Here is a 24,874-nt window from a genome sequence, read left to right as displayed (position 1 = left end):
ATGAGGAAGGCTAGGGCATTGAAGAGCTGCAAATGGAGAAGATCATACAGGGCGTGTGGAAGGAGTGGGAGCGATGGGTGGGTCCATGATGGAGGAGATGGTACAAGGTCCATGGAAGGGTTGGGTTTAATAGGCCATGATGGAGAAGATCATACAGGGTAGGTGGAAGGAGTGGGTATTAGGGGCAGTTCCATGATCTGACAGATGTTCCAGGGCGTGAGGAAAGAGTGACACCGATGGGTGGGTCCAAAATGGAGGAGATGGTCAAAGGTCCATGGAAGGGTTGGGTTTAATGGGACTGTACCATGATCGAACAGATGCTACAGGGAGTGTGGAAGGGTTAGGTTTAATGGGCTGAGTGACCTCTTCTCACTGGGTCCACGATGGAGGAGATGGTACAAAATCTATGGAAGGGTTGGGTTTAAGAGGCAGTACCGTGGCACAACAGATGGTACAGGGCGTGTGGAAGGAGTGGCACCGATGGGTGGGTCCTTGATGGAGGAGATGGAACAAGGTCCATGGAAGGGTTGGGTTTAAGGGGCAGTGCCACGGCACAACAGATGGTACAGGGTGTGTGGAAGGGTCGGGTTTAATGTGCCGAGTGGCCTCTTCTCACTCGCACATTCTCCAGATATTAACACCACACCGATCCTCATGGAGAGATTTCCTGTTGTGACTTGCACTGTGTCATCTAGAAACGTCAATGTGCTTAATGTAGGAAAGCTGCATCCATCTGCTGGGCCACGGGATGGCCAAGTGGCATCAATGGATTCTCCATCTCTCCCATCTCTTGGTCCCTCCCTATCTCCTTCTCTCCCATCCCTTTTTTCCTGTACCTCTCTTTCTTCACTTCCTGGCCAATTCTCAAGTGTTCGCCCCTCGCTGTCTTTGGCTGGAGGGTTAAGAGAGAAACCTTGTCCTTTAAATTAAAGAGTGTTCAGTAAACCCAGGTCCTTATCGCTGGCTAACTCTTTTGTAAGCTGTATCTGACACCTCTCACACAGGTATCGAAGGCAGTGCGCAGAGTTGAACAGGTAACGCTGCAGCATGACAGTAGACCGGGAAGCATTGGTTCAAACTGGCGAAAGGCAAATTCAGGCCAGATGCCAGGAAGTTCCTTCACTCGGAGGGATGAGAGGCTGAAATGGACTCCTGGGTGGGGCAGGGTAGTGAGGGAGAAAACCCTGGAATCAGTTTTAATTCAGCTTCAGGGGTCGTTGAGCAACTCCCAGTGTTTACGCTGCGTAATCTGGATTCCCTTAACCCGGCGGTAACTGAATCGCAGACCCACCACGTGCGAGTCCGCAACTGGGATAGCGGAGCTGATCATGGACACGGGCCTCCCTAAACCGGCGCTGGTACCTGAACGGGCGAAGGAACAATGCGAGGCTTCGATGGGTGGGAAGGAGGGTGGGGAGGAACTGCAGGAGGCCCCCGCCAGGTGGGTGAGCTCGAGTTCCCTCTCCCATATCTGCTTTGTGATGAGCGATTTACGAGCCTGCTCTCCCGGCTTCTTGCCGTCTGATAACCTCTCTTTTGCTTCTTTCTTTCAGTCCCCTCTTTCACCTTTACACCAACAGGTAAATATTCCTGTCTGTTTAATCTTTTCCTGCATGCGCGTGCTCTTGACTTGCGTTTGTGATTTGCCGCCTCTAACCTCTCCTCGGCGGAGTCCGAGGGGTGTGTGAAACGATCTGGTGGAAGTCCACTGCCGGTGCAGTTTCAATTCGTGCAGCTTAAGGGTTTTTATCTTTTGATTATTTGAAAACTATTTGTGGGATGCTGGGTTAGTCGTGATACCCTAAGCCTGACTTTCCCTCCAATGTGGAGCCAAAGGCAGACAAATGGACACTCAGGCACAGACCAGCCGTGATCTGATTGACTGGCGGAGCAGGCCCAAGGGGCTGAGTGTCCTTCTCATAGAATCACGCAGCACAGAAAGAGGCCACTCGGCCCGTCGAGCCTGTGCCGGCTCTCTGCAGGAACTGCCCAATTAGCCCCACTCCTCTGCTCTTCCCCCACAGCCCTACTCCTGTTCCTATGTTCTCTGTCTTGTTTAAAGCTCTCTCATCCAGTCCTCTCCCTGTTGGCCCACTGCATCTTATTGTCTGCGCAGTGGGGTGCTGAGCATTACAGACCAGCGAGGTCCCAGGCTGTTTAAAATGATGAAGGGAGTTGACAGGGTTGGGATTTTCTTGCCCAAGAGAGTAGGCTTGCTAACTCTGATTGGACGTATTACAAGAGGTTTCATCACATGACATTGAGTGAACTGATTGAGAGTGAAGGCTGGTCCATATATGGACTGTGCTGATATTGGGTGCACTGGCCCTGATACTGACTTTTTAAAATTAATTCTTGGGATACGGGCATTGCTGGCAAGGCCAGCATTTATTGCCCATCCCTAGTTGCCCTTGAGAAGGTGGTGGTGAGCCGCCTTCTTGAACTGCTGCAGTCCGTGTGGTGAAGGTACTCCCACGGTGCTGTTAGGGAGGGAGTTCCAGGATTTTGACCCAGCGACGATGAAGGCACGGCCGATATATTTCCAAGTCAGGATGGTGTGTGACTTGGAGGGGAACTTGGAGGTGGTGGTGTTCCCATGCGCCTGCTGCCCTTGTCCTTCTAGGTGGAAGAGGTTGCAGGTTTGGGAGGTGCTGCCGAAGAAGCCTTGGCGAGTTGCTGCAGTGCATCTTGTAGATGGTACACACTGTAGCCACGGTGCGCCGGTGGTGGAGGGAGTGAATGTTTAAGGTGGTGGATGGGGTGCCAATCAAGCGTCCTGGATTGGTGTCGAGCTTCTTGAGTGCTGTTGGAGCTGCACTCATCCAGGCAAGTGGAGAGTATTCCATCACACTCCTTGTGCCTTGTAGATGGTGGAAAGGCTTTGGGGAGTCAGGAGGTGAGACACTCACCGCAGAATACCCAGCCTCTGACCTGCTCTTGTAGCCTCGGTATTTACGTGGCTGGTCCAGTTGACCCTGCCTTTCTCTGGAGTAACTGTGGCTCAATTACTGTGGGGTTTTGGGAAGCAGGAAACTATCTGTGACTAGGATCGTGAGGAGAGAGTACGGAATCATTTCCTGAAAGCGGTTGCGAGGGAGAGTCCTGGGAATGAAACCGTTGGGATTTCGTGGGATGCGGGGTTGGTGTCTGCACCTCGATTCACCTGCCGGGTGTCGTATAACGGGAAATCTTTGTTTTTGATTACAGTGGCCTATCAGAGAGGGGGAGAAAGCGTGAGCAGCGGAGCAAGGTAAGCTGAATGCTTGATCAGGAAGGACACGGGTGCAGTCCCCGGTCCGTGGTGGGTCAACCGGCCTCAGTCAGGCCGCCCGGTCACTGAGACCCTGGGCTGGGGAGGGAGGGAAATCAACCAGGGGTCTGATCATTAACCAGTGACTACTGCTGCAAAGTGTGAATATGAGCAGGTGTGTGCGTCTATATGTATATCTGTGTGTGTGTCTGTGTGTGTGTATATACGCGCATATCTGTGTGAATTTACCCGTGTCTGCCTGTGTATGCACGCCTGTCTGTGTGAATGAGAGTTCTCCCCGGTGTCCTGGGGCCAATATTTATCCTTCTAACGACATCAAAAACAGATTATCTGGTCATTATCACAAAGCTGTTTTGTGGGAGCTTGCTGTGCACAAATTGGCTGCCGCGTTTCCTACATTACAACAGTGACTACACTTCAAAAAAGTACTTCATTGGCTGTAAAGCGCTTTGGGTCGTCTGGTGGTGGTGGTGAAAGGCGCTGTGGAAATGAGAGTTCCTTACAGTTCCACGAAGACAGCTTTCCCCTAACTTGCCAAACTTAACCATTCTACCCTATGTGAGCTCTGAGCATGTGCGTGAGCAGGCTATTCCACCACAGAGGGCATCACAGGTACACCCCATCCCAGTTCTCACCTGATGTACCGCACTGGGTACAGGAGCACTCCGATAGTGATTGGGAGCAGGAACTCGGGCTGATTTTTTTAACCCCTTACTCTAAAACAGTAACTTGCCTTTATATAGCGCCTTTAACATAGCAGAGCATCACAAGGCGCTTCACAGGAGCGTAATCAATAAAAACATTTTTTGTCACCGAGCCACAGAAGGAGCTGTCAGGACAGGTGACCAAAAGCTTGGTCAAAGTGGGAGGTTTTAAGGAGCGTCTTAAAGGAGGAGAGAGAGGCGGAGAGGTTTAGGGAGGGAATTCCCGAGCTTAGGGCCCAGGCAGCTGAAGGCACGGCCACCAAAGGTGGAGCGATGGAAATCGAAGAGGTGCAAGAGGCCAGAATTGGAGGAGTGCTGAGATCTCGGGGGTTTGTGGGGCAGGAGGAGGTTACAGAGATAGGGAGGGGCGAGATTATGAAGTGATTTGAAAATAAGGATGAGAATTTTAAAATCGAGGTGTTGCCGGGCCAGTTAGTGAACGGAACTGGGATTGTTTTCCTTCTCTCTGGGTCCATTTCTAGTTACAGAGATAGGGAGGGGGCGAGGCCATGGAGGGATTTGAACACAAGACCGAGGAATTTAAAATTGAGGATTTAAAATGTTTTAAACTAAGCAGGAAGATCGGGCTCCTGACTGAGAATTCTAACTCAGCAAAACCCGAGGGAAGGGTGGGGAGACGAGGGCCGCGGGAATCGAGCCTGGAACCTTCCTGATATGTCTTTCAGATGAGACATTAAACCTGTTGTGTGTGACTCAGTAAGGCGTTGGGAGCCATTGGGGGGAGGTTCACGTGCTGTTAATTTTTGATGTGTTTTATTTTCTTTCTGTTCCCCCCTCCACCACCCCCACCCCTAGACCAGGTTTACTAAACATCGGAGATTCAAACCAGCCCTGGCTAGCGGACACCTGGCCCAACACGGGGACCAATCACAACGACTGTAGCATCAACTGCTGCACCTCGGCCAATGCCAACAGCGACAGCAACCTTACGACCTACAGTAGGCCAGGTGGGGCTCTTTCACTGGCTCATTCCCTTTCCAATGATCGTGAGTGCACCTGGGATTTAAACCGTGCAGCGATATCTTCACGAGACGGGATCAATAGGCCAGAGCTTGCTGGACCGGGGCAGCTTGTGTGATTCACTCGATTGATCCCTGGGATGAGCGGGTTGTCCTATGATGAGAGATTGTGTAGATTGGACCTATACTCTCTGGAGTTTAGAAGAATGAGAGGTGATCTCATTGAAACATACAAGATTCTGAGGGGGATAAATGTAAGAAGTCACACAACACCAGGTTATAGTCCAACAGCTTTATTTGAAATCACAAGCTTTCGGAGCGCTGCTCCTTCTTCAGGTGAAGTGGAGAGATGCATAAAGACACAGCTTATATAGTCAGAGAATAATGCCAGATGATTACAGGTAATCTTTCTAACTGCCATTTATCACACCTCGACAGAGAGATAATCACAGCAATCAAAGGTGTGAATGGTGTCCAAACAGGTCAGTCGGGGAAACATTACATCAAAGAACAATGAGGTGGGGTCACAGGGGGTCAAATGTTGCAGATGCTGGGGTCTGTATGAAAAACAAAAAACAGACAAAAAAACATTTTTTTTGCTGGAAATCACAGCAGGTCCGGCTGCATCTGTGTAGAGAGAACAAACCAACAATGACTCGAGTCTGGGTGACCCTACGTCAGGTGGGGTTACATGTAGCGTGACATGAACCCAAGATCCCGGTTGAGGCCGTTCTCATGAGTGCGGAACTTGGCTATCAGTTTCTGCTCTACGATTTTGCGTTGTCGTGTGTCTCGAAGGCCGCCTTGGAGAATGCTTACCTGAAGATCGGAGGCTGAATGTCCTTGACTGCTGAAGTGTTCCCCGACTGGGAGGGAACACTCCTGCCTGGCGATTGTTGTGCGGTGTCCGTTCATCCGTTGTCGCAGTGTCTGCATGGTCTCACCGATGTACCATGCTCCGGGGCATCCTTTCCTGCAATGTATGAGGTAGACAACGTTGGCCGAGTCACATGAGTATGTACCATGTACCTGGTGGGTGGTGTCCTCACGTGTGATGATGGTATCTGTGTTGATGATCTGGCATGTCTTGCAGAGGTTGCCGTGGCAGGGTTGTGTGGTGTCGTGGTCGCTGTTCTCCTGAAAGCTGGGTAATTTGCTGCGAACGATGGTCTGTTTGAGGTTAGGTGGCTGTTTGAAGGCGAGTAGTGGAGGTGTGGGGATGGCCTTAGCGAGGTGTTCATCGTCATCGATGACATGTTGAAGGCTGCGAAGAACATGGCGTAGTTTCTCCGCTCCGGGGAAGTACTGGACGACGAAGGGTACTCTGTTGGTTGTGTCCTGTGTTTGTCTTCTGAGGAGGTCTATGCGATTTTTTGCTGTGGCCCGTCGGAACTGTCGATCGACGAGTCGAGCGTCATATCCCGTTCTTACGAGGGCGTCTTTCAGCATCTGTAGGTGTCCATCGCGTTCCTCCTCGTCTGAGCAGATCCTGTGTATTCGCAGGGCTTGTCCATAGGGGATGGCTTCTTTAACATGGTTAGGGTGGAAGCTGGAGAAGTGGAGCATCCTGAGGTTGTCCGTGGGCTTGCGGTAGAGTGAAGTGCTGAGGTGTCCGTCTTTGATGGAGATTCGTGTGTCCAAGAATGAAACCGATTCTGAGGAGTAGTCCATGGTGAGTTTGATGGTGGGATGGAACTTGTTGATGTTATCGTGTAGTCTTTTCAGTGATTCTTCGCCGTGGGTCCATAGGAAGAAAATGTCGTCGATGTATCTGGTGTATAGCGTTGGTTGGAGGTCCTGTGCAGCGAAGAAGTCTTGCTCGAACTTGTGCATGAAGATGTTTGCGTATTGGGGTGCGAATTTGGTCCCCATGGCTGTTGCGTGTGTTTGGGTAAAGAACTGGTTGTCGAAGGTGAAGACATTGTGGTCAAGGATGAAGCGGATGAGTTGTAGGATGGCGTCTGGAGATTGGCTGTTGTTGGTGTTGAGTACTGAGGCTGTCGCAGCGATGCCACCATCGTGGGGGATACTGGTGTAGAGTGCCGAGACGTCCATCGTGGCGAGGAGTGTTCCTGGTTCAACTGGTCCGTGGGTGCTGCGTTTCTGTAAGAAGTCTGTAGTGTCATGACAGAAGCTGGGGGTTCCCTGTACGATGGGTTTCAGGATGCCCTCGACGTATCCAGAGAGGTTCTCACACAGGGTTCTGCTGCCTGATACGATAGGACATCCGGGTGTGTTGGCTTTGTGTATCTTTGGGAGGCAGTAGAAGTCTCCCACGTGGGGAGTACGTGGGATGAGAGCGCGTAGGATGCTTTGAAGGTCTGGATCGAAGGTCTTGATCAGTCTGTTGAATTGGCGGGTGTGTTCTTTGGTCGGATCTGCAGGTAACTGTCTGTAGTGTTCCTGGTTGTCCAGTTGTCGGTATGCTTCTTTGCAATAGTCCGTTCTGTTCTGTATGACGATGGCTCCTCCTTTGCCTGCTGGTTTGATGATGATGTTGCGGTTGGTCTTGGGAGCGTGGATGGCGTTGCGTTGTGCTTGGGTGACATTCTGGGCTGTCTTGTGAGTGCGGCTGATGAATCTGGCGTTGATGCATCTCCTGACAGCTTGAGCATACATGTCAAGCTTAGGGCAGCGACCCTCCGGAGGGGTCCAATTTGAGGGGGATTGACAGGGTAGATGCTGAGAGGTTGTTTCCCCTGGCTGGAGTGTCTAGAACTAGGGGTCACAGTCTCAGGATAAGGGGTCAGCCATTTAAGACTGAGATGTGGAGGAATTTCTTCACACAGAGGGTTGTAAATCTTTGGAATTCTCCAACCTAGAGGATAGGGGAAGCTCAGTGATTGAGTATATTCAAGGCTGAGATCGATAGATTTTTTGGACTCTAGGGGAGTCAAGGGATATGGGGATCGGGCGGGAAAGTGGGGTTGAGGTCGAAGATCAGCCATGATCTTATTGAATGGCGGAGCAGGCTCGACTGGCCGACACTTGCTCCTAATTCTGATGTTCTTATGGTTTCCTCTCTTGTCTCCACACTCTCTCTCTTTCCCCACCCTCCTTCACGCCCGCCCAGCTGACTGCATAGCCAACTACAACAACCAACTGGAGAACAAGCAGACCAACTTGATGCTGCCAGAGTCGGCGGTCTACGGGGACATGGACCTGAGCAACAAGATCAACGAGATGAAGACCTTCAACAGCCCCAACCTGAAGGAGGGCCGCTGCCTGAATCAGACGGCGCAGCCCACCCCCTACGCCACAACGCAGCTCATCCAGACCACACTGGGGAACAACATGAACAGCAGCGGAATGGAACTGAACGACAAGCACTGGAAGCCATCGCTGCAGGCCAAGCAGGAGATGACCCCCATGCAGTACAACATCATGGAGCAAAACAAGCTCAACAAAGGTAAAGAAGAAAGAATTTATTGCATGCCGACAGCGCCTTTCACAACCTCAGGACGTCCCAGAGCGCTTAACAGCCAATGACGTACTCCTTTGAAGTGTAGTCACTGTTGTAGTGTGGCAGCCAAACTGGGTACAGCAAGGTCTCACAACAATGTGATAATGACCAGATAATCTGTTAATTGAGGGATAAATATTAGCTCAGGACAACGGGGAGAACTCAACTGTTCTTCTTCGAAATAGTGCCGTGCGATTTTTTATGTCCACCTGAGAGGGCTAATGGGGCCTCGGTTTAATGTCTCTTCTGAAAAACGGCACTTCCGACAGTGCAGCACTTCCTCAGCACTGCACTGGGAGTATCCGCTTAGATTATGGTCTCAACCCGTGCTGTACCTGCCCTAGGAGTGTTTGATGGGACAGTGTAGAGGGAGCTTTACTCTGTATCTAACCTGTGCTGTACCTGCCCTGGGAGTGTTTGATGGAGCAGTGTAGAGGGAGCTTTACGCTGTATCTAACCCGTGCTGTACCTGCCCTGGGAGTGTTTGATGGGACAGTGTAGAGGGAGCTTTACTCTGTATCTAACCTGTGCTGTACCTGCCCTGGGAGTGTTTGATGGGACAGTGTAGAGGGAGCTTTACTCTGTATCTAACCCGTGCTGTACCTGCCCTGGGAGTGTTTGATGGGACAGTGTAGAGGGAGCTTTACTACGTATCTAACCCGTGCTATACCTGCCCTGGGGATGTTTGATGGGACAGTGTAGAGGGAGCTTTACTCTGTATCTAACCCGTGCTGTACCTGCACTGGGAGTGTTTGATGGGACAGTGTAGAGGGAGCTTTACTCTGTATCTAACCCGTGCTGTACCTGCCCTGGGACAGTTTGATGCGACAATGTAGAGGGAGCTTTACTCTGTATCTAACCCATGCTGTACCCGCCCTGGGAGTGTTTGAAGGGAAAGTGCAGAGGGAGCTTTACTCTGTATCTAACCCATGCTGTACCTGCCCTGGGTGTGTTTGATGGGACAGGGTAGAGGGAGCTTTACTGTGTATCTAACCTGTGCTGTACCTTTCCTGGGAGCGCTTGATGGGGACAATGTAAAGCGAGCTTTGCTCTGTATCAAACCTGTGCTGTACCTGCCCTTGGAGTGTTTGGTGGGACAGTGTAGAGGGAGCTTTACTCTGTATCTAACCCGTTCTGCACCTGCCCTGGGAGTGTTTGATGGGACAGTGTAGAGGGAGCTTTACTGTGTATCTAACCCATGCTGTACCTGCCCTGGGATTGTTTGATGGGACAGTGTAGAGGGAGCTTTACTCTGTATCTAACCCGTGCTGAACCTGCCCTGGGAGTGTTTGATGGGAGAGTGTAGAGGGAGCTTTACTCTGTATCTAACCCATGCTGTACCTGCCCTGGGAGTGTTTGATGGGGACAGTGTAGATGGAGCTTTACTCTGTATCTAATCCGTGCTGTGCCTGCCCTGGGAGTGTTTGATGGGACAGTGTAGAGGGAGCTTTACTCTGTATCTAACCCGTGCTGTACCTGCCCTGGGAGTGTTTGATGGGACAGTGTAGAGGGAGCTTTACTCTGTATCTAACCCGTGCTGTACCTGCCCTGGGAGTGTTTGATGGGACAGTGTAGAGGGAGCTTTACTCTGTATCTAACCCGTGCTGTACCTGCCCTGGGAGTGTTTGATGGGACAATGTAGAGGGATCTTTCCTCTGTATCTAACCCGTGCTGAACCTGCCCTGGGAGTGTTTGATGGGACCGTGTAGAGGGAGCTTTACTTTGTATCTAACCCATGCTGTACCTGCCCTGGGTGTGTTTGATGGGACAGGGTAGAGGGAGCTTTACTGTGTATCTAACCTGTGCTGTACCTTTCCTGGGAGCGCTTGATGGGGACAATGTAAAGCGAGCTTTGCTCTGTATCAAACCTGTGCTGTACCTGCCCTGGGATTGTTTGATGGGACAGTGTAGAGGGAGCTTTACTGTGTATCTAACCCGTGCTGTACCTTTTTGGGAGTGTTTGATGGTGACAGTGTAAAGCGAGCTTTACTCTGTATCTAACCTGTGTTGTACCTGCCTTGGGAGTGTTTGATGGGGCAGCGCAGAGGGAGCTTTACTCTATCTAACCGGGGCTGTACAGGCCCTGGGAGTGTTTGATGGGGCACTGCAGAGGGAGCTTTACTCTGTATCTAACCCGTGCTGTACCTGCCCCGGGAGTGTTTGACGGGACAGTGTAGAGGGAGCTTTACTCTGTATCTAACCCGTGCTGTACCTGCCCTGGGTGTGTTTGATGGGACAGTATAGAGGGAGCTTTACTTTGTATCTAACCCATGCTGTACCTGCCCTGGGAGTGTTTGATGCGACAGTGTAGAGGGAGCTTTACTCTGTATCTAACCCGAGCTGTACCTGCCCTGGGAGTGTTTGATGGGGCTGTGCAGAGGGAGCTTTACTCTGTCTCTAACCCGTGCTGTACCTGCCCTGGGAGAGTTTGATGGGAGAGTGTAGAGGGATCTTTACTCTGTATCTAACCCGAGCTATACCTGCCCTGGGAGTGTTTGATGGGGCTGTGTAGAGGGAGCTTTACTCTGTATCTAACCCGGGCTGTACCTGACCTGGGAGTGTTTGATGGGACAGTGTGGAGGGAGCTTTACTGTGCATCTAACCCCTGCTGTACCTGCCCTGGGAGTGTTTGATGGGGCTGTGTAGAGGGAGCTTTACTCTGTATCTAACCCGTGCTGTACCTGCCATGGGAGTGTTTAATGGGACAGTGTAGAGTGAGCTTTACTCTGCATCTAACCCGTGCTGTACCTGCCCTGGGAGTGTTTGATGGGGCAGTGTAGAGGGAGCTTTACTCTGTACCTAACCTGTGCTGTACCTGCCCTGGCTGTGTTTGATGGGACAGTGCAGAGGAAGCTTTACCATGCATCTAACCTGTGCTGTACCTGCCCTGGGCATGTTTGATGGGACAGTGTAGAGGGAGCTTTACTCTGTATCTAACCCATGCTGTCCCTGCCCTGGGAGTGTTTGAAGGGACAGTGTAGAGGGAGCTTTACTCTGTATCTAACCCGTGCTGTACCTGCCCTGGGTGTGTTTGATGGGACAGTGTAGAGGGAGCTTTACTGTGTATCTAACCTGTGCTGTACCTTTCCTGGGAGCGCTTGATGGGGACAGTGTAAAGCGAGCTTTACTCTGTATCTATCCTGTGCTGTACCGGCCCTGGGATTGTTTGATGGGACAGTGCAGAGGGAGCTTTACTGTGTATCTAACCTGTGCTGTACCTTTCCTGGGAGCACTTGATGGGGACAGTGTAAAGCGAGCTTTGCTCTGTATCAAACCTGTGCTGTACCTGCCCTTGGAGTGTTTGATGGGATAGTGTAGAGGGAGTTTTACTCTGTACCTACACCGTGCTGTACCTGCCCTGGGAGTGTTTGATGGGACAGTGTAGAGGGAGCTTTACTCTGTATCTAACCCGTGCTGTACCTGCCCTGGGAGGGTTTGATGGGACAGTGTAGAGGAAGCTTTACTCTGTATCTAACCCGTTCTGTACCTGCCCTGGGAATGTTTGATGGGACGGTGTAGAGGGAGCTTTACTCTCTATCTAACCCGTGCTGTACCTGCCCTGGGAGTGTTTGATGGGACAGTGTAGAGGGAGCTTTACTCTGTATCTAACCCGTTCTGTACCTGCCCTGGGAGTGTTTGATGGGACAGTGTAGAGGGAGCTTTACTGTGTATCTAACCCGTGCTGTACCTGCCATGGGAGTGTTTAATGGGACAGTGTAGAGTGAGCTTTACTCTGCATCTATCCCGTGCTGTACCGGCCCTGGGATTGTTTGATGCGACAGTGTAGAGGGAGCTTTACTATATATCTAACCCATGCTGTACCTGCCCTGGGATTGTTTGATGGGACAGTGTAGAGGGAGCTTTACTGTGTATCTAACCCGTGCTGTACCTTTTTGGGAGTGTTTGATGGTGCCAGTGTAAAGTGAGCTTTACTCTGTATCTAACCTGTGTTGTACCGGCCTTGGGAGTGTTTGATGGGACAGCGGAGAGGGAGCTTTACTGTGTATCTAACCCTTTCTGTACCTGCCCTTGGAGTGTTTGATGGGACAGTGTAGAGGGAGCTTTACTATGTATCTATCCCGTGCTGTACCGGCCCTGGGATTGTTTGATGGGACAGTGTAGAGGGAGCTTTACTGTGTATCTAACCCGTGCTGTACCTTTCCTGGGAGCGCTTGATGGGGACAGTGTAAAGCGAGCATTACTGTGTATCTATCCCATGCTGTCCCGGGCCTGGGATTGTTTGATGGGACAGTGTAGAGGGAGCTTTACTGTGTATCTAACCTGTGCTGTACCTGGCCTGGGAGTGTTTGATTGGACAGAGTAGAGGGAGCTTTACTCTGTATCCACCCTGTGCTGTACTTGCTCTGGGAGTATTTGATGGGACAATGTAGAGGGAGCTTTACTCTGTATCTAACCCGTGCTGTACCTGCCCCGGGAGCGTTTGAAGGGGCAGTGTAGAGGGAGCTTTACTCTGTATCTAACCCGTGTTGTACCTGCCACGGGAGTGTTTGATGGGACAGTGTGGAGGGAGCTTTACTCTGTGTCTAACCCGTTCTGTACCTGCCCTGGGAGTGTTTGATGGGACAGTGTAGAGGGAGCTTTACTGTGTATCGAACCCGTGCTGTACCTGCCATGGGAGTGTTTAATGGGACAGTGTAGAGGGAGCTTTACTGTGTATCTAACCCGTTCTGTACCTGCCCTGGGAGTGTTTGATGGGACAGTGTAGAGGGAGCTTTACTGTGTATCTAACCCGTGCTGTACCTGCCCTGGGAGTGTTTGATGGAGCAGTGTTTGGGGGGGCTTTACTCTGTATCTAACCCGTGCTGTACCTGCCCTGGGTGTGTTTGATGGGACAGTGTAGATGGAGCTTTACCGTGTATCTAACCCGTGCTGTACTTGCCCTGGGCGTGTTTGATGGGACAGTGTAGAGGGAGCTTTACTCTGTATCTCACCCATGCTGTACCTGCCCTGGGAGTGTTTGATGGGACAGTGCAGAGGGAGCTTTACTCTGTGTCTAACCCGTGCTGTACCTGCCCTGGGAGTGTTTGATGGGACAGTGTAGAGGGAGCTTTACTCTGTATCTAACCCGTGCTGTACCTGCCCTGGGAGTGTTTGATGGGACAGTGTAGAGGTAGCTTTACTCTGTGTCTATCCCGTGCTCTACCTGCCCTCGGAGTGTTTGATGGGACAGTGTAGAGGGAGCTTTACTCTGTACCTACACCGTGCTATACCTGCCCTGGGAGTGTTTGATGGGACAGTGTAGAGGGAGCTTTACTCTGTATCTAACCCGAGCTGTACCTGCCCTGGGAGGGTTTGATGGGACAGTATAGAGGGAGCTTTGCTCTGTATCTAACCTGTGCTGTACGGGCCCTGGGAGGATATGATGGGACAGTGTAGAGGGAGATTTACTCTGTATCTAACCCGTGCTGTACCTGCCCTGGGAGTGTTTGATGGGACAGTGTAGAGGGAGCTTTACTGTGTATCTAACCCGTGCTGTACCTGCCCTGGGAGTGTTTGATGGGACAGTGTAGAGGGAGCTTTACTCTGTATCTATCCTGTGCTGTACCGGCCCTGGGATTGTTTGATGGGACAGTGTAGAGGGAGCTTTACTCTGTATCTAACCCGTGCTGCACCTGCCCTGGGAGTGTTTGATGGGATGGTGTAGAGGGAGCTTTACTCTGTATCTAACCCGTGCTGTACCTGCCCTGGGAGTGTTTGATGGGGACAGTGTAGAGGAAGCTTTACTCTGTATCTAACCCGTGCTGCACCTGCCCTGGGAGTGTTTGATGGGATGGTGTAGAGGGAGCTTTACTCTGTATCTAACCCGTGCTGTACCTGCCCTGGGAGTGTTTGATGGGACAGTGTAGAGGGAGCTTTACTCTGTATCTAACCCGTGCTGCACCTGCCCTGGAAGTGTTTGATGTGACGGTGTAGAGGGAGCTTTACTCTGTATCTAACCCGTGCTGTACCTGTCTTGTGAGTGTTTGATGGGACAGTGTAGAGGGAGCTTTACTCAGTATCTAACCCGTGCTGTACCTGCCCTGGGAGTGTTTGATGGGACGGTGTAGAGGGAGCTTTACTCTGTATCTAACCCGTGCTGTACCTGCCCTGGGAGTGTTTGATGGGACAGTGTAGAGGGAGCTTTACTCTGTATCTAACCCGTGCTGTACCTGGCCTGGGAGTGTTTGCTGGGACAGTGTAGAGGGAGCTTTACTCTGTATCTAACCCGTGCTGTACCTGCCCTGGGAGTGTTTGATGGGACAATGTAGAGGGATCTTTCCTCTGTATCTAACCCGTGCTGAACCTGCCCTGGGAGTGTTTGATGGGACCGTGTAGAGGCAGCTTTACTCTGTGTCTAACCCGTGCTGTACCTGCCCTGGGAGTGTTTGATGGGACAGTGTAGAGGGAGCTTTACTCTGTATCTACCCCGTGCTGTACCTGCCCTCGGAGTGTTTGATGGGACAGTGTAGACGGAGCTTTACTCTGTATCTAACCCGTGCTGAACCTGCCCTGGGAGTGTTTGATGGGACCGTGTAGAGGGAGCTTTACTCTGTGTCTAACCCGTGCTGTAACTGCCCTGTGAGTGTTTGATGGGACAGTGTCGAGGGAGCTTTACTCTGTATCTAACCCGTGCTGTACCTGCCCTGGGAGTGTTTGATGGGACAGTGTAGAGGGAGCTTTACTCTGTATCTAACCCGTGCTGTACCTGCCCTCGGACTGTTTGATGGGACAGTGTAGACGGAGCTTTACTCTGTATCTAACCCGTGCTGAACCTGCCCTGGGAGTGTTTGATGGGACCGTGTAGAGGGAGCTTTACTCTGTATCTAACCCGTGCTGTACCTGCCCTGGGAGTGTTTGATGGGACAGTGTAGAGGCAGCTTTACTCTGCATCTAACCCGTGCTGTACCTGCCCTGGGAGTGTTTGATGGGACAGTGTAGAGGGAGCTTTACTCTGTATCTAACCCGTGCTGTACCTGCCCTGGGAGTGTTTGATGGGACAGTGTAGAGGGAGCTTTACTCTGTATCTAACCCGTGTTGTACCTGCCCTGGGAGTGTTTGATGGGACAGTGTAGAGGGAGCTTTACTCTGTATCTAACCCATGCTGTACCTGCCCTGGGAGTGTTTGATGGGACAGTGTAGAGGGAGCTTTACTCTGTATCTAACCCGTGCTGTACCTGCCCTGGGAGTGTTTGATGGGACAGTGTAGAGGGAGCTTTACTCTGTATCTAACCCGTGCTGTACCTGCCCTGGGAGTGTTTGATGGGGAGACCTGATACCTGGAATGGAATGTGTTCCACTCACGAGCAATGAGCTCTCTGTCCTTGGTGAGCATAAACGGAAGATGAGGAGGAGTGGACCTTGGCTGGAGTGTGGGATCTGATTAATGTTCTTCTGTCTTTATTTGCTTTCAGATTATCGACTGGCAGAAACCAGCAGCATTCCCACAATTCCGTATAACCAGTCGAGTGAGCACGGGACAAGCGGATCCTACAACAGCTCGGATCGAGGCAGCAACACCTCTGGTTAGTAACCGGTGTCAATTGGCGTTTGCGGCTAAGCAAGGTGTTCCAGAGTTGGCCGAAGGCTGTGGGCCACGTTACTCAAGGGTTTGGTTGGAATGTGGAACTCGCTACCACAGGGAGTGATTGAGGTGAATATCATCGATGCCTTTAAGGGGAAACTGGATAAACACATGATGGAGAAAGGAATGGAAGAATATGCTGATAGGGTGAGATGTAGAGGGGTGGGAGGAGGCTGGTGTGGAGCATAAACACCGGCACGGACCAGATGGGACGAATGGCCTGTTTCTGTGCTGTAAATACTTTGTAACTCAATGCAGGAGTCTGCACGCCATAGTCACAAGTCAGATCTACATAGAATTACATGGATTTTACAGTGCAGAAACAGGCCATTCGGCCCAGCAGGTCTATGCTGGTGTTTATGCTCCACACGAGCTTCCTTGACGAATGAGGACTTGGGTGAGACACTGGTGGGGACATGGTCCCTGTAGACCATCCCCAGCAAAAGATCACACCTCGATGAGTGAACTATAGCCAGGCAAAATACTTCAATAGATTGGAGCTCACGGTCTGTTTGAGAAAGTTACATAAAATTACATAGAATGTACTGCACAGAAATGGAACCAATCAGTGCTGGTGTTTATGCTCCTCACGAGCCTCCTCCCACCCCTCTTCATCTCACCCTATCAGTATATCCTTGTATTCCTTTCTCCCTCGTGTACTTACCTAGCTTCCCCTGAAATGTATCTCTGCTATTCGCTTCAACTACTCCCTGTGGTAGCGAGTTCCACATTCTCACCACACTCGCCGCTGTGTCAGCTGTGGCTCAGTGGGTCGCACTTTTTTTCCTCGAGTCAGAAGGTCGTGGGTTCAAGTCCAACTTCCGCCTTCTATCCTATCACAGACCTTCCCTTTTTATTCTTTCATCCCCTCCCCACTTTCCCAGCCCCTACACTTGCTTAAAAACCTGTTCCATTTCCTGCTTTTTTCCAGTTCTGACGAAAGGTCATCGACCTGAAACGTTAACTCTGTTTCTCTCTTCACAGATGCTGCCTGACCCGCTGAGTTTCTCCAGCATTTTCTGTTTTTATTTCAGAGACTTGGCGCTCAAGAATCTAGGCTGACACTCCCAGTGCAGTCATGAGGGAGTGCTGGACTGTCAGAGGTGCCGTCTTTCGGATGAGACGTTAAACCGAGGCCCCCGTCTGCTCTCTCAGGTGGACGGCCACTATGTCGAAGAAGAACAGGGGAGTTCTCCCCGGTGTCCTGGGGCATTGTTTATCCCTCAATCAACATCACAAAAAACAGATTATCTGGTCATTATCACTGTGGGAGCTTGCTGTACGCAAATTGGTTGCTGCGTTTCTTACATTGCAACAGTGACTACAATTCAAAAAGTACTTTAGTGACTGTAAAGGCTTTGGAATGCCCTGAGATCGTGAAAGGTGCTATAGAAATGCAAGACATTCTCACCACTCTCTGGGTGAAGAAGTTTCTCTTGAATTCCCTATTGGATTTATTAGCGACTATCTTATATTTATGGCCAAAAAAAACAACAGAAAATGCTGGAAAAACTCAGCAGGCCGGGCAGCATCCGTGGAGAGAAAATAGAGTCGACGTTTCGAGTCAAACCCTTTGTCAAGACTGGAAAGGCACAGGAAATGAAATAGATTAAGCTATTTCTTTTCCTATTTTCCTATTTTTTAATCTATTTCATTTCCTGTGCCTTTCCAGTCTTGACAAAGGGTTTGACCTGAAACGTTGACTCTATTTTCTCTCCACGGATGCTGCCGGGCCTGCTGAGTTTTTCCAGCATTTTCTGTTGTTATTTCGGATTTCCAGCATCCGCAGTATTTTGCTATCGTTATATTGATGGCCCCTAGTTCTGGTCTCCCCCACAAGTGGAGCCATCTTCTCTACGTCTACCCTATGGAACCCCTTGATCATTTTAAAAACCTCGGTCACCCCTCAGTCTTCTCACTTCTAGATCGAACTCAAAAACAACCGTGTTGCCAATCCAACTCCCCCTTGCCCTCCCTCACTTCCCTTTGGAGTGAGTTCATTTATTGATGGAGCGTAGCCGCAGTGTGCATCTAACAGAACCTTTAGTCATAGAGTCATAGAGTAATACAGCACGGATAGAGGCCCTTCGGCCCATCGTGTCCATGCCGGCCATCAAGCCCTGTCTAATCTAATCCCATATTCCAGCATTTGGCCCGTAGCCTTGTATGCTATGGCATTTCAAATGCTCATCCAAATGCTTCTTAAATGTTGTGAGGGTTTCTGCCTCCACAACCCTTTCAGGCAGTGAGTTCCAGACTCCAACCACCCTCTGGGTGAAAAAGTTCTTTCTCAAATCCCCTCTAAACCTCCCTCCCTTTACCTTGAATCTATGCCCCCTAGTTATTGACCCCTCTACTAAGGGGAAAAGCTCCTCAGCATCCATCCTATCTATGCCCCTCACAATTTTGTCTTGAAGGAAGTTGAATATTTTTGGCCAAGTATTCCCGCTGAAGATCGCAATCTTTCTTCCTGTTGTTTGTCCAGGGAGCCAGGGTCACAAGAAGAGCGCTCGAACTCCAAAGATGCCCAAGCAGGGGGGCATGAATTGGGCAGATCTCTTGCCACCGCCTCCAGCACACCCGCCCCCCGCAGCAACCAATCCTGATGAATACAGTCTCACCGCAGAGGAAAGGTAAGCAGCTCGCGTCTGTTTCTACTTACCATCGGATTGCTCTTCCCTCCTGCCCTGCAAGCGCTGGCTCTCGCTGGGCACAGGTGCCAGGGGCCCAGCCCGCTCCCGAGTACCGCTTATAGCAGGCACGTCGGCGTTAACGCGATTTGCCCGCGATCAGTGTTTGCCGGTCAAGCCACCACAGGTTGTGTCAGAAGGTTGTGGGTTCAAGTCCCCACACTAGAGACTTGAGCACAGAATCCAGGCTGACACTCCCAGTGCACTAGTGAGGGAGTGCTGCACTGTTGGAGGTGCCATCTTTCAGATGAGACGTTAAACCAAGGTCGCGTCTGCTCTCTCAGGTGGACGTAAAAGATCCCAGGGCCACTATTCTGAAGAGCAGGGGAGTTCTCCCCGGTGTCCTGGGGCCAATATTTATCCCTCAATCAACATCACTAAAACAGATGATCTGGTCATTATCACATTGCTGTTTGTGGGAGCTTGCTGTGCGCAAATTGGCTGCCGCGTTTCCTACATTACCACAGTGACTACACTTCGAAAAATGCCTCATTAGCTATAAAGCGCTTTGGGATGTCGTGAAGCCATGACAGGCGCTGGAGAAACGCAAATCTTTTCTTTTTTATTTATAGTTACGACCGAGACGGGCTGTGCCCAGTGCCTCCTGCCAGGATGTACCTTCAGCAGGCTGAGCTGGAGGAGGAGGAGGAGGAGGAGGAGGAGGAGGATGAACGAGGTCCCACACCACCGATCCGGGGGGCAGCCTCGTCCCCAGCCGCCGTGTCCTACAGCCACCAGTCCACTGCCACGCTGACGCCCTCGCCACAGGAGGAGCGGGTGCCCATGTTACAGGACAGCCAGGAGAACCTGGCCCTCATGCAGGCCAGTAGCGACCGCAGGTAACCGCAACTGGGCAGCGGGGCTACACCAAGAGCGGCCGCCACGTACACACGCATGCTCGCCAATGTTCCCTCTAATTGTCTTCTGGGTGCGCGGTCCCTTTAACGGGGCTGCGCGGCCCATTCCGCGCATGCACGCTTTTTTGCATCGTGAAGCCAGTAAGCGTCCTGCACGGGACCACGAGACTGCTGTGCAGCCGCGCAGCCACGCAGCTCAAGGAGGACATTGATGCACACACAGATATACTCACACACATGTACATATGCTAAGGCACGAATGCACACACACATGCATGCATGCACACACAGGTACATGCACACCTTCACATCTACACACACACACTGACACAGACAGTACAAACATACACGCACAGACATATATGGACATACACAGAGACATAGAGAGATACTTACACACACACACTGACACACTAGATTGATTCCTGGGATGAGAGGGCTGTCCTATGAGGAGAGATTGAGTAGATTGGGCCGATACTCTCTGGAGTTTAGAAGAATGAGAGGTGATCTCATTGAAACATACAAGATTCTGAGGGGGATTGACAGGGTAGATGCTGAGAGGTTGTTTCCCCTGGCTGGAGAGTCTGGAACTAGGGGGCATAGTCTCAGGATAAGGGGTCGGCCACTTAGGACTGAGATGAGGAGAAATTTCTTCACTCAGAGGGTGGTGAATCTTTGGAATTCTCTGCCCCAGAATGCTGAGTCTTTGAGTGTATTCAAGGCTGAGGTCGATAGATTTTTGGACTCTCGGGGACGCAAGGGATATGGGGATCGGGCAGGAAAGTGAAGTTCAGGTCGATGTTCAGCCATGAACTTATTGAATGGCGGAGCAGGCTCGAGGGGCTGTATGGCCGACTCCTGCTCCTAATTCTTATGTTCTTATACATATATTGCCACGCACAGAGGCATAGACAGGCACACATACATATAAATGCACAAAACAGTGACTCTGAGTGCCACACATGGTTGTAGATATATTACCAGATGCGGGGGTGCACAGTTGCGCTGTAAATGTTTGAGATTGTTTCAGTTGCCCCATCGTGTGACTCCCCTACACCCACCGCCCACCCCCATCTGGAAGCTCAGTTGCCTGGTGACCCCTGCCGACCCGAATGCCCCAGCTTCGATCGCGGTCTGTGCTGAGTTTGCTCGTCTCCACCCAGTTAACTGGAGAGAGGCTAAGTTTGGCCACGCTCCTGGACTAGGGCGGGAACCATCAATCCAAGATTCTGATTCCAGACAGGTAACTAGAGTTCCCTACTGTAGATGTCAGCTGACAACAGGCCGACCTCCATTGCTGAATAGCCTCTCGACACTCATTGCCTCGGCACGAAGAATGAGAACTTGGGTGCGACACTGGAGGTTGGCCTGGTCCCTGTAGACCATCCCTGGCAAAGAGCCACATCTCGATGAGAGAGAATCAGAGATGCAAATACATCAATAGATTGGAGTTCGTGGACTGTTTGAGAAAGTTACATAAAATTCCATAGGATACACAGCCCAGAAACAGGCCATTCGGCCCAACTGGTCCGTGCCGGTGTTTCTGCTCCACACGAGCCTCCTCCCACCCCTCTTCATCTCACTCTATCAGCATATCCTTCTATTCCTTTCTCCCTCATGTGTTTATCCAGCTTCCCCTTAAATGTATCTATACTATTCGCCTCAACCACTCCCTGTGGCAGCGAGTTCCACATTCTCACCACTTTCTGGGTAAAGAAGTTTCTCCTGAATTCCCTATTGGATTTATTAGTGACTATCTTATATTTATGGCCCCTAGTTCTGGTCTCCCCCACAAGTGGAAACCTCTTCTCTACGTCTACCCGATCAAACCGTTTCATAATTTTAAAGCCCTCTATCAGCTCACCCCTCAACTTTCTCTTTCTAGAGAACAGAGCCCCAGCCTGTTCATGCTTTCCTGATAGTTATAACCTCTCAGGTGTCATTCTTGTGAATCTTTTCTTGAACTTTCTCCAGTTGGAATTGGGGGTTACGGGGAGCGGGCAGGGAAGTGGACGTGAGTCTAGGTTCGGATCAGCCATGATCCTATTGAATGGCGGAGCAGGCCCGAGGGGCCATATGGCCTACTCCTGCTCCTACTTCTTATGTTCTTATGTTCTCTATCCTATAGGTGTTGCATTTTCCACGCTTCTATTTATTTTGCTTTCAGCCGTGCCTCAGTGGGCAGCACTCTCGCCTGTGAGTAGGAAGGTTGTGGGTTCAAGTCCCACTCCAGAGACTCAAGCACAAATTCCAGGCCGTCACTCTGAGGGAGCGCTGCACTGTCAAAGGTGCCGTCTTCCGGATGAGACGTTAAGCCCAGGTCCAGTCTGCTCTCTCAGGTGGACGTAAAAGATCCTATGGCACTATTCTGGAGAAGAGCAGGGACGTTCCTCCCAGTGTCCTGGGACAATATTTATCCCTCAACCAACATCACTAAAACAGATGATCTGGTCATTATCACTGTCATAAATCTCATCATCGAGAAACCACCTATGAAATAACATTGGACGGCCAGCTGGTGGCGCCGTCCAAGGAGTATAAATACTCGGGCGTCGGCCCCAGCTTGCCAGGGACATTTTGTAAAGACAAGGAACTAGTGAAGTACAACTAGACCTCCATGTTCTGAAACAAGTTGATTAAAGCCTTGCTTTACGCTCAAACCAAGTGCGTAGTGAGTTTTATTACATCAATCACATTGCTGTTTGTGGGAGCTTGCTGTGCGCAAATTGGCTGCCGCGTTTCTTACATTACAACAGTGACCACACTTCGAAAGAACTGTATTGGCTGTAAAGCGCTTTGAGACATCCTGAGGTTGTGAAAGGTGCTATAGAAATGCTAGTCTTTCTTTTACTAAAGTCTTTTTCTTTTCTCAGGCGCCATCCAGTCAGTCCTCCCCCTCCGCCAAGACCGCTCTCCCCCACCCACACGTACGGTTACATCTCAGGGCCGCTGGTCTCCGACATGGACACGGACGCCCCCGAGGAGGAGGAGGAGGAGGAAGAGGAGGAGGTGGAAGTGGCCAAGATGCACAGCCGCCGGCTCCTCCTGCATGGCCTGGAACAGACGCCCGCCTCCAGCGTGGGAGACCTGGAAAGTTCCGTCACCGGCTCCATGATCAACGGCTGGGGCTCGGCCTCCGAGGAGGACGCAAACACCTCGAGCGGGCGTTCCAGCGCCGTTAGCTCCTCCGACGGCTCCTTCTTCACCGACGCGGACTTCGCGCATGCTGTCGCGGCTGCTGCTGAGTACGCGGGGCTCAAGGTAGCCCGACATCACATGCAGGAGGCAGCAGGTACTGAGTGAAACACCCCACCCCGACACCGTCCCATCAAACATTCCCAGGGCAGGTACAGCACGGGCTAGATACAGAGTAAAGCTCCCTCTATACTGTCCCATCAAACACTCCCAGGGCAGGTACAGCACGGGTTAGATACAGAGTAAAGCTCCCTCTACACTCTCCCATCAAACACTCCCAGGGCAGGTACAGCACGGGTTAGATACACAGTAAAGCTCCCTCTACACTGTCCCATCAAACACTCCCAGGGCAGGTACAGCACGGGTTAGATACAGAGAAAAGCTCCCTCTACACTGTCCCATCAAACACTCCCAGGGCAGGTACAGCACGGGTTAGATACAGTGTAAAACTCACTCTACACTGTCCCATCAAACACTCCCAGGGCAGGTACAGCACGGGTTAGATATAGAGTAAAGCTCCCTCTACACTTCCCTCAAATACCCCCGGGGCAGGTACAGTGTGGGTTAGATACAGGGTAAAGCTCTCTCTACACTGTCCCATCAAACACTCCCAGGGCAGGTACAGCACGGGTTAGATAAAGCTCCCTCTTCACTGTCCCATCAAACACTCCCAGGGCAGGTACAGCACGGGTTAGATACAGAGTAAAGCTCCCTCTACACTGTCCAATCAAACACTTCCAGGGCAGGTACAGCACGGGTTAGATACAGAGTGAAGCTCCCTCTACACTGTCCAATCAAACACTCCCAGGGCAGGTACAGCACGGGTTAGATGCAGAGTAAAGCTCCCGCTACACTGTCCCATCAAACACTCCCAGGGCAGGTACAGCACGGGTTAGATACAGAGTAAAGCTCCCTCTACACTGTCCCATCAAACACTCCCAGGGCAGGTACAACACAGGGTTAGATACAGAGTAAAGCTCCCTCTACACTGTCCCATCAAATACTCCCAGGGCAGGTACAACACAGGGTTAGATACAGAGTAAAGCTCCCTCTACACTGTCCCATCAAACACTCCCAGGGCAGGTACAACACGGGGTTAGATACAACACGGGGTTAGATACAGAGTAAAGCTCCCTCTTATAACGTTGCAAAGAATAATAGTAAGTCTGAGGATTGGGAGAATTTTAGAATCCAGCAAAGGTTGACCAAAAAATTGATAAAAAGGGAAAAAATAGAGTATGAGAGAAAACTAGAAATATAAAAGCAGATTGTAAGAGTTTCTACAAGTATGTAAAAAGGAAAAGAGTAGCAAACCATAACATATTTGAATTCCAAATTCAGTTGGAGGATGAGAGAGTTGGATCTCAAACCAACGTACTAAGCTTAAATAAAGGAGACTATGAAGGTATGAGAGCAGAGTTGACTAAAGTGGACTGGGAAAATAGATTAAAGTGTAAGACGGTACATGAGCAGCGGTGTACATTCAAGGAGATATTTCACACCTTTCAAGAAAAATATATTCCACTGAGGAAAAAGGGGCGTAAAAGAAAAGACAGCCATCCGTGGCTAAGTAAAGTAATAAAGGATAGTATCCGACTGAAAACAAGGACATATAAAGTAGCCAAATCTAGTGGGAGGATAGAAGATTGGGAAGCATTTAAAAGCCTGCAAAGAATAACTAAAAGATTAATTAAGAAAGGGAAGATAGATTATGAAAGTAAACTAGCAAAAAGTATAAAAACAGATAGCAAGAGTTTCTACAGTTATATAAAAAGAAAAAGGGTGGCTAAAGTGAACGTTGGTCCCTTAGAGGACGAGACCGGGAAATTAGTAGTGGGGAACATGGAGATAGCAAAAACGCTGAACAAATATTTTGTATCAGTCTTTACAGTAGAGGACACTAAAAATATCCCAACACTGGACAAACAGGGGGCTAAATGGGGGGAGGAGCTAAACACGATTAAAATCACTAAGGAGGTGGTACTCGGTAAGATAATGAGACTAAAGGCGGATAAATCCCATGGACCTGATGGCTTACATCCTAGGGTCTTGAGAGAAGTAGCGGTAGGGATTGTGGATGCATTTGTGGTAATTTTCCAAAACTCCCTGGATTCAGGAAAGGTCCCAGCAGA

General features: G+C 50.6%; 1 protein-coding gene across 5 annotated transcripts in view; it reads left to right on the top strand.

The window, feature by feature from the left end:
- The window catches only part of robo1 (roundabout, axon guidance receptor, homolog 1 (Drosophila)), a 1,098,986-nt gene that overhangs the window by 1,047,613 nt on the left and 26,499 nt on the right, over positions 1-24,874 (top strand). For 2 of the 5 annotated variants that reach the window (XM_086007311.1, XM_086007316.1), the window contains 8 exons: positions 1,554-1,580; positions 3,208-3,250; positions 4,792-4,982; positions 8,029-8,364; positions 15,831-15,941; positions 18,486-18,633; positions 19,263-19,529; positions 22,421-22,839. In XM_086007311.1, the coding sequence (XP_085863437.1) occupies positions 1,554-1,580; positions 3,208-3,250; positions 4,792-4,982; positions 8,029-8,364; positions 15,831-15,941; positions 18,486-18,633; positions 19,263-19,529; positions 22,421-22,839 (1,542 nt within the window). The remainder of the gene's footprint in view (positions 1-1,553; positions 1,581-3,207; positions 3,251-4,791; positions 4,983-8,028; positions 8,365-15,830; positions 15,942-18,485; positions 18,634-19,262; positions 19,530-22,420; positions 22,840-24,874) is intronic. The other 3 variants (XM_086007315.1, XM_086007312.1, XM_086007317.1) reach the window with 3 other exon arrangements.

Source organism: Somniosus microcephalus, chromosome 14 (genome assembly GCF_052327205.1).
Source record: "Somniosus microcephalus isolate GS21.2 chromosome 14, FLI_Smic_1.0, whole genome shotgun sequence".
NCBI classification, from domain to species: Eukaryota; Metazoa; Chordata; class Chondrichthyes; order Squaliformes; family Somniosidae; genus Somniosus; species Somniosus microcephalus.
This window is presented reverse-complemented; position numbering and strand designations above follow the sequence as displayed.